The sequence below is a fragment of the Cynara cardunculus genome (assembly GCF_001531365.2).
Source record: "Cynara cardunculus var. scolymus isolate 2C chromosome LG 7, CcrdV1, whole genome shotgun sequence".
Taxonomy (NCBI): domain Eukaryota; kingdom Viridiplantae; phylum Streptophyta; class Magnoliopsida; order Asterales; family Asteraceae; genus Cynara; species Cynara cardunculus.
Genome location: NC_037534.1, coordinates 8,760,234 through 8,770,463, shown reverse-complemented (window position 1 = coordinate 8,770,463; position 10,230 = coordinate 8,760,234). Strand labels below are relative to the sequence as shown.

The window sequence follows — 10,230 nt, the reverse complement described above, 5'->3', positions numbered from 1 at the left end:
GAGGCGGTGAAGATGTTAACTCGCGATGCATGGTTTGTTTTTTTTTTTTTTACTCATATATATATATATATTATAATATTATAATTATAATAAGTTTAGTAATTTAGCGGTTTTAACCCCTCAACAATTATCGATCGTCATTTAAATACGGTATAATTCGGGTAAGTTAACGAGAATGTGATTTTAAAATTCGGGTCTTACAGGTACGATGCGTACCATACCCGTCCCCGTCCCTATCCCTGTCCCCGGTTTGAGACAAACGGGGATCCCCGTCCCTATCCCGGTTTAGCGAGGAATCCCTGTTCCCGACCGAGTTCCCCGACGGGTTGGGGCCCATTCCCATGCCTACCTAAAATTTTAATGGGTGAGCTTGATTGGAGTTCAAGTCCGAGTCCGAGTTCGAGCTTGATTTGAGTTGCAGTTTGAGCTTGTTTCGAGCTCGAGTTCGAGTTCGAGCTTGATTTGATTTTGAGTTTGAGAAATAGTTATCAATTTCAAGTCGAGCTTTGATTTTTACTACTCGTGAATTTTTTATTCGAATTCGAGCTTGGAAATTGGGTTTCGAGTTCGAGTCGAATATAGTGATACTCGAGCTCGACTTGCATTATTTACACCCCTAATTCCAACTATAGATCAATTTAAGATTGGGACATCCGATCATAATAACTTAGAATACTTTGTGGGTTCTTGAGAATCAAGATTGATTGACCATGTTAATAGACCAATCAGATTCATCCATTTGGACGAATATAATCAAATTTGTGATTTGGTCTCACGTTTTATTTAAGTTATAGATCTCACGTTTTATTTAAGTTATAGATCTGATGGTGATTAAGACCCGAAACCTTAACCTAATAAGTTTCTTTGTTAAGCAAGGTTCGAATATTAATACATAGTGTCAAATCCGATAAATGACGTATATCAGATATGGCCATTACAAGACAAATGTTAAAAAAAATTCTTTTAATTGCTTAACCGGATGCTAGTTGTATTATTTTTACAAATCCAGCGGTTGATACCAACAAAACATATTGCAAGACTTTTACATATGACATTTTTTAGTTTGATCCTATAAACTTAAATTCTATAAAATATATTACGACGCTTAGACAATTTAGGCATCGTATAAATCAATTTTGTCGTAACGAAATTTACTTTTATAAAAGAAAAACAAACTAAAAGAGTAATATCAACTCTTATTTCATCGCAAAATAAATGTTTGTAATTCTTTATACTTTTCGAATAACCAATTGATATAATAGAGAGAAATATTATTCACCTAAGAAAGTGTAAACTTAGAGGCTGTTTATCAAACACTTACCGGATAAGCTCTTACCCGCATGATCACCACTCTCACTTGCCTTGTGGAGTAACATTTCTTGCCATCAAAATAGATTGATAATAAACATTTATAACCCAGTAAACGCTTACCAAGGATGAGTCATCACCCTCACTTATTGGGTAAGACTCTCGATTCTTGTCTTCTTTCTTACCAAGTTAGACTCTCGGTCCTTGTTATGTTCACCGGTAAGGTAATATAGCAATAAACACTTATCAGGTAAGTGTTCAACAAAAAAAGACCCTTACTTTTAAAACATATAATTTAGACAAAGAATAGAAACAAAATCCAAAAAACACAGTAATAAAAAGAAAGAGAAAAAACCCTTCTATTCATTAATTAGATACCTTGCAAAATACAAATTTATGTTCCCTTGTTGCAGAGGGTGTTGCAAGATGTACAAATGCCAAGGAGCAAAAAAGCCATAACCAAAAGCTGCACCTATTTCTTTATCCGTCTGTCCATTTTGTTTGCATGGACACCATTAACATATTACTTATATGCATTCATTTCATTACATACTTATTATATACATACACCATATATAAGCATACATATCATCATTCATTCTACTTTCCGGTACATAAATTCGGTCCTTTACCGCTTCTCGTGTTTAAAATCGCCGTCTCATCAACAACGAACACCTTTTCCAATCAACCAGTCGTTGTAAAAATTCCATCACCTGTATGCATACAATTAACACACGTAAGATATATTGCTCAAAAACCTGAAACTATCGATCATCTTCTGCTACTTACTATCTCAAAAAGCGATAAATTTGCCACTCAACCAGTGTTTGCAAGAATAACCCATTAACGCTATAACAAAATCAGGTTCATTGGACACCAAAAAGACTGTTTTACGAGACTAAAAGTTTATAGAAACAAACAGAAACGAATTGTGCATCTTATGAACAAATGTTACAACCCATTTATAGAACCTTTTTGGAAATCTTTATCGTGTTTTTAGAACAATACTCCTAAAATACATTATTGAAAAGTGTCACATGAACATATTCCTTTTTATAGGATACTTTTCTTTATATGAAGTTCTATTTCAAAAATATGTCATAAAAGTCTTGATGAAAACTCAAAGCTATCCAACACCACTTTTACATTGGGACGCAAAATTGTTCGACTGTATGAACCCAAAAACAGTCGATTAGAACATTTAGACATTTTAGACATCCTACAAACCTAAACCCCATTAGGTGCAATAGAGAATGGTATTTTGCTTTTGGTTAACAAATATTCTTGGAAAATAAAAAGTAATAAAAGAAGGAACATAATGTTTTTGAGTACTTGCCTCAGATGGTTCCTGCAAAGAATAAGATGCACTTGTATCCTTGGGAATTTTGGACACAAGAATGCCAAAGCCTTGTCCCCTTTTTCTTAGTACCTAAGTTTATACCAAAAGCAAATATCGTTTAGTCTTCCATTGGAAAAATAAAAACAAAGGGAAACAACCAAAAACCCATTCACATAAATTGTTTTTTTCTGGCAATTTCGTTTTCCATGTTTCCAAGTATTTTCAAGATAATAACTTTAATTATGCCGAGAGCCGACCTTAAAAGCATCTTCGTCCGTTCGATCGTCACCGATGTAAATAGGGAACACGTCGGTACAGTTGGCGTAACCTAAACACATAGATATACCATCAATGATCGTTCGTTGACACTTGATAACTGGATTTACCGGCTATTTTTATGATGATTTCTTTAAAGAAAACGGATATTTAGCGAAATTTGAAGCCAAAAATGTCTAATATCATTCAAATAAAACAATTAAAGGTGCATTTAGAATCATTTGTAGTTTTTTTTATCGATCTTTAAACTATTTACAGAATAAAGGAAAAGATGAAATGATGACGTACCCAGTGACTCCAACAAGAATTCGAGAGCCTTGCCTTTGTCCCATTTAATGGTGGGACGGATCTCCAATACCTAGAAATCAGCAAGCATGGTGAGATTACTGTCTTTCAATATATATATATATATATATATATATATATGATAAAATAATATAAAAATTATTTGAAAAAGACAAATCTAACCTTCCTTCCTTGAGTTAATCTAAGCTTTGGGTAGTCTTTGACCACTGATCTCACTTGGGCAGCCAGTTCACTCCATTTCTTTTCATCAACACATCGGAAATGCACAGACAAACAAAATTTATTGTTTTCCACTTTTGCCCCTGGAGTTGATTTTGTCTTCTCCATCAGTAACCCATAAACCTGAAACCAAATAAGATTTTTCAGACGTTTAAAAGAAAACATAAAACCCAAAAGCTTTCTTGTTCAAGATCGTATTTTTAGAAAGAATCCTTTTGGCAAATGGGTTTTTGGTTCAAAACAAAATGTATATATTTAAGTCCATCTTCAACCAATGACTAGAGAGTTGAAAATGTTATAATATATAAGAAGCTGAAATGCTACAGATATTGTACCAAACTGCTTCTGGATGGTATAAATAGCACATTTTAAAAGACAGATGATCACTTTTTTAACTCAAAAAAGAAGCAAAAAAAAACCAGAAAGGAGTGATGTGCAAACCTCATCTATCATGGGTAGAAATTCACTTGCAGGTTGGCAAAGAACACTTGGGGGACTCTGATTAAAACCAAATAATTTGATGTTAACTAAGAATATGATCATGGAAGTAAACCCCAAAGCCAAAAGATAAATCACTTTTACAGAGATTGAACAGTTAGCAATATAATGTACGAGCCATTATTGCATTATTTTTGCTCTGCAAATAGGATTTACCAATGAAATAGAAGTCGATTTCATTATATACTGCGAGAATGACTCACTTTCTTGTACTTGGAGCCCTTCGACGGACCTTTGATGTCCATCCCATGGCTTCCGGCGTAATACAGCTCTGCTAATTTCACAAAGTTATACACCTTATCTCTGCATCTTCCACTGACGATGGCCGTCGGAAAGCATCCGGCGAGTTTTCTAACGGTGGCTCGCATCTATGGCAATGTAAAAAGGAAATTGTAAGAGAAAAAGTAACGATTTTTACGTGAATCTGGAGGGGAGTCGGACGATTACCGCATCGGACATGTAAGCACGATCAGGGTCGTCGACGATTGGGGAAAGTGTGCCATCGTAGTCGAGGAACATCACTATTTGCTTCCCTTTTGAAGCATTGGTAATTTCGTCGAACACGTTCAAGGCAGAAGGATGTCGATCCTGTTCATTCACACATGCATTTTTTAGATCCCAACCACATCGAGTTTTTGAATTCAAGGAAGAATATACTAACCATCCAACTGGTTTGATCTTGAGTGGATTTCCGATGAGACGTCGGAGAAGAAGCTCTCATCGATTCCACCCAAGCGTTAATTCTCGTCCCACCGTTGATTTCCAGGTCGTGAAGTAGCTTCTTCTTCGATATGGTGATATACCCCCCTGGCATCAAAGGAGGTTTCTTTACCTCCGTCGTGAACAACGCCTTTGGCACAACCGCCATCGCCATATCCATACCGGATTTCGGTTCTCCGACCACCACTTTTTGTTTCGTCATTTTCTTAAATTCTCAAACCAATCAACCTCTGATTCCCACTCTGTTCTATAAGAAAACCAAATCTGGTTTCGATTAAAACCCAATGGAGGAACTGAATCAAAGAATAACAACACAGAAATCACAAGAGAGATTCTGGAAGAGATTGTGGAAGAGATTGAGAGTGGGTCTCTGTTCGGATGTGAAGGATACCAAGGGTAGTTTGGTTCGCTTTATAGTTGCAACCGGACACTAACGGACGAAATGAAGGGTGGACCCACATGATTTTATTTTATTGTATTTTAATTTATTTTATTTTATTCACTAAATTATACCTTCAATTCAAAGATGAAGATTGGGGCCCACTTGCTTCTCTACATTAACCGATATTCTTAACAGGGTTCCACCATATGCCTGGTGGATTCCACCGCATGGAAACACGTCTCACCGTCGTATCATAACCTCGCCGCCGTCTTAGCCGTCAACCTATTAACCAACCTGCTTCTTCCCGAGCCCTCTGAAGACAGCTGGCCAACCTCATTACACGTGGCACATATTCTCATGGGTCCCCTTAACCATAAACCAACACACATCTTCTACACACTCTCTCCTACCCCCCTTTACAAAAATAAAACAAAATTTAATTAATTATCTTTTATTAAAGGGAAAGGTCTCATTTTCGATATATTATTTTAAAGATTTTAATTTTTGATTCAGAGATCGTTTATCAAACATTTATTCGGGTAAGTAAACAATAAGTCATTTTATCTTACCTGATGAATATGATAAGGATAAAAAATCTTATCCGATAAGAGCGAGACAAAGACCAAGAGTCTTACCCGTTAAGTGAGGGTGACAACTCTTACCATGATAAGCGTTTACCGGACAAATTGTTGCATACGATACCGTTTTTGTGTACTAAAATATTATCCGATAAGCAAATAATAGTGTTAAATTTATCGGTAAACGCTTACCAAATAAGTGTTTGATAGACGGCCCTTTAATTAGTGATGTTATAAGCTTTTTTTTTTCTGGAAAACTATTAATTTTTTTAATTTTAAATGATTAAGTTTTAAAATATTTTTTAATAAACAAATAATTAATCTTTTAAAAATTGGTTATTTACATTCTTCTAACAAATAAGAAAGACTACTGGTAATTGGTTAGAACGTACATATTGCATTAAAATATTGTAAAAGAAGAATAATCGCAAGAGAAAAATCAGATAAAAAGATAAAGATGGATGATAGAGGCCAACAATGACAATGGTTGGTATATACAACAGACGACGTTGGTGAGCGATATCTTTAGTTGCGAGGGGTTTGAATGACGTAGGAATTGAAAATATAATTAATTTATAATTAATAAATTACAATATCATAAATTAAGTATTTATTTTTTTTTAAGTTTGATATTCATAATGATATACACTTTGTTTCAAATTTTTAACATGATTTTCAAAATTCAATCATGAGAATATGTAATACAATATATTTGCTATATTATTAATCATTTACAACTTATTATTACACATATGGAACTTTTTGATACTTTGAACTTTAAAAAAACTAATATATATATATATATATGTATATATATATATATGTATATATATATATATGTATGTATAGGAGCCTATTTAAGAGAGAACTGAGTTGTTTGTGGTAACTGTGAGAACCAATATTAACCACAAATCAATAGATAAATTAGAAAATTTATAAATTTGGTAATTTTAAATTAAAATCTTAATGCAAGGATATTTTTGGTATTTTAAAACTCTTCTCTCTCCTCTCTTCTCTCTGCGGCCTCCGGCCACCGTCCTCCGGTGATACCACTGTGATACCTAAAAATATTGACTCTGTTAAACAAAAGATACATTGTGATACCTAATCATATATAAGATGTATAGTGATACCACTGTGTTACATCTTCGATCGACCACACAAGCGACATCAATGTGATACCCAAGCACATATATGATGCATTGTGATACCATTGTAGTATCACCGGAGGACGGTGGCCGGAGAGAGGAGGGAGGAAAGTTTTAAAATACCAAAAATATCCTTGCATTAATATTTTAATTCAAAATTGCCAAAATTATAAATTTTCTAATTTATCAATTGATTTGTGGTTAATATTGGTTCTCACAGTTACCACAAACTAATTAATTCTCATTTGATTAGGCCCCTATATGTATATATGTATATATGTAACCGTTATATATAATTGATATACAAATACAAGATAAACGTAGAGCAATTACTCTATAAAATTTTCTTAAAACCATACAAATTTAAAAAATAAAATCGAGAAGGACGACATAAAGATGCTTTTGTGTCGCATCCCGTAGCTACACTATTAGTTGACATACCATTGACATGAATCAATTATATATGTAAAGTGTTGAAGATAATACACTCTTTACAACGTATTGCATACCATTTTAGTGCGAATGATAATGCAAGCAACGGTGACGGTTTTCATGCCCTAAACAACCGTCATAGCGATTAACGAAATGTAGAGAAATATCTTATTGTTATAACATGATTTAACAAGTCTTCTTAAAACACTTAATACTAAAACCACATCCAATTATTTACACTTATTATTAAAACTATAAAAATAATTACTTTTAATATACTCTTTAATTTAATTTGTATAGATTTCAAAATTCTGTTGTATCCTTCATATTATTTACAAATAAAATACATGTATTTCAATTACAAAAAAATATATTTAGCGGGTGTTTGGGATTGCTTATAGATTACACTTATTGACTTATTTCGATATGACACCGGTAATAAGCATTTTTGAATGTTTTGATAAACAACCTATACCGGTGTCAAACCGGTAATAAGAAGTTTTTAAAGAAGTTAAACTCTTCTGACATATAATAAGTTAATAAGTGTTTTTGTAGAAAAACATAAATTGTTTCAAATAAGCAATCCCAAACACCCCTTTAATTTAAAATTACTTATAAAATTATGAAAACAAATTGCGCTTCCTGGTTGAAGCCGTCCATTGCCTTTCTAGGTGAAACCAACCCGACTACAAGGTGGTTGAGCAGCAGGTCGAAAGGTTAACTTATCTGAAAATCTTCGAATCTATGCTTATTTTCAACTCCTCGAAGCAATTCTAGAATATAGAGCATGCCACATGAGAATTTGTTATGAAAACACAAAAATTACATATGTAATAAGATATTATGCAATTCTTTTTTCAAACAATTTGTGTTTAATATATAATGAGAGACAACTGATAGCACATATTATGTTGAAATTTTTAATTCGGTTTTTATGTATATCTGATTTTATGTTAAATCAGTTTAAAGTCAAATACAGTGACTTAACAAAAGATATGACATCTCTCACCTTCTTATCAATATATTAAATGTCAGTTCTCTCTCATTATATAAAGTTAAAAATTTGATTTTATAGCTGCTATTATTGGCTTGTGTTAGTCTTTGATAAATAATTAAGAGTTCCGTCTAAGAGTAATCTAAGCTCTCGTTTGGTTTTATGATTGGATTTTTAGGGATTCGAAAATGAATTTCATTCGAATTCATTTTTAGTTTGATAGATTTCATGAATTAGAAATCGCGGGATTTCATTGAAATCTCATAAATATAGATATAGTTGGTATTTCCTGGGATTTTGTACAATTTGTATGTAATAATTTTTAATAATATGTTAAGACATTAGTTTTATAATAAAAAAAATAACTATTATTTTATAACTTTTTGTAATTTATTTTTGTAAATTATTTTTAAAGAATGAATTTAATTCTATTCTAAATCATATTAACTAAACACATTAAAGATTTTAAATCAATTCACAAAATTCAAATTCCTTAAACGTCATTCAATCAAATTAAACGTCCAAAAGAATATATGGTGTGAGGTCGGTACAGAATGGCAGGAACACTTGTTCCGGGTCTAACAAAAATAGGGAACCCGGTTTTTTATCAGTAGTATTTATTTAAAAACATATAACAAAGTTATATGATTAAAAAATTCAACTACCATGAATTATTATGTTTTCGAGACAAAAAGTTCATCTATTTATTTTAGTAAAATTGATCAAAATAGTCATTCCCCAGACATAAATTGGTCTCATATTCATTCATCTGGCTGATTTATCCAAATATCACTACCTCTACAAGTCTCATGTCCGTCATTTGCATACCTAGCTAAAAGACAAAAAAAAAAATCAAATTATAGACATGGTCGTTGCAATTGTGGGCTTGGGTCAAATCTCGTAATTTTCTTTGTCTTTTAGCTGAGTTCGCAAGTGGCAGAAGTGGAACTTGTAGACGTAGTAATATTCGATTAAATCATAGAAAAGAATGATTAGAAGAACAATTTGTATGAGATAAATGATTATTTTGGTCGATCTCCATTTATTTTCTCTTCTACTATCATTTCAAAATGTACAATCAATTGAAAATCTCATATACTTTTTCTAAGTGAAAACAATGAACTTCTTTTCAATCATAATCCGAGATATAATGAACGAATTGTCTCAAATTCTTGAAAGAATTTGAAGTTGTGATACATGTAAATGTTCGAGTCTTATATCATATATATGAGCAGGTTTAAATGATAAGTTAAACATTTTACTAGAAGAAGATAAGTTCCAATATCATATATGATTACATGTATGATATACAAGTTTAATCATATATCATTAAATACATGTTGCGTTGATAACACATAGACGCTTAATCAAATATGATTAAACACATCCAAAAAGAGTGTAATCATATATGATATTGAAACTTTTCGCCTTCTCATAAAATATTTAACTTCTCACACGATCCTTCCCCCCCCCCCTCTCTTTCTCTCTCTCTATATATATATATATATACGTATACATATATATGGGCCTAATCAAATGAGAACTAATTAGTTTGTGGTAACTGTGAGAACCAATATTGACCACAAATCAATWGATAAATTAGGAAATTTATAATTTTGGCAATTTTGAATTAAAATTTTAATGCAAGGATATTTTTGGTATTTTAAAACTTTCCTCCCTCCTCTCTTCTCTCTCCGGCCACCGTCCGCCGGTGATACTACAATGGTATCACAATGCATCATATATGTGCTTGGGTATCACATTGATGTCGTTTGTGTGGTCGATCGAAGATGTAACACAGTGGTATCACTATACATCTTATATATGGTTAGGTATCATAATGTATCTTTTGTTTAACATAGTCAATATTTTTAGGTATCACAGTGGTATCATAGTGGTATCACCGGAGGACGGTGGCCGGAGRCTGGAGAACGGTGGCCGGAGAGAGAAGAGAGGAGAGATGAGAGTTTTAAAATACCAAAAATATCCTTGTATTAAGATTTCAATTTAAAATTACCAAATTTATAAAT

At 32.6% G+C, this 10,230-nt stretch overlaps 1 protein-coding gene across 2 annotated transcripts; it reads right to left on the bottom strand.

The window, feature by feature from the left end:
* Positions 1–1,649: 1,649 nt before the first annotated feature.
* LOC112515574 (probable trehalose-phosphate phosphatase H) lies at positions 1,650–5,008 on the bottom strand. 2 transcript variants are annotated; one of them, XM_025122469.1, is made up of 9 exons: positions 4,608–5,008; positions 4,394–4,534; positions 4,150–4,314; positions 3,890–3,946; positions 3,392–3,571; positions 3,212–3,281; positions 2,905–2,975; positions 2,645–2,737; positions 1,650–2,021 (listed from the first exon to the last, which is right to left on the bottom strand). In XM_025122469.1, exons 1-9 carry the CDS (start codon positions 4,866–4,868, stop codon positions 1,953–1,955), a joined length of 1,107 nt encoding a protein of 368 aa, XP_024978237.1. In that variant the 5' UTR covers positions 4,869–5,008; the 3' UTR covers positions 1,650–1,952. The 2 variants fall into 2 exon arrangements, with proteins under 2 accessions (XP_024978237.1, XP_024978238.1); XM_025122470.1 differs by lacking the exon at positions 3,890–3,946.
* Between the last annotated feature and the right edge of the window lie 5,222 nt (positions 5,009–10,230).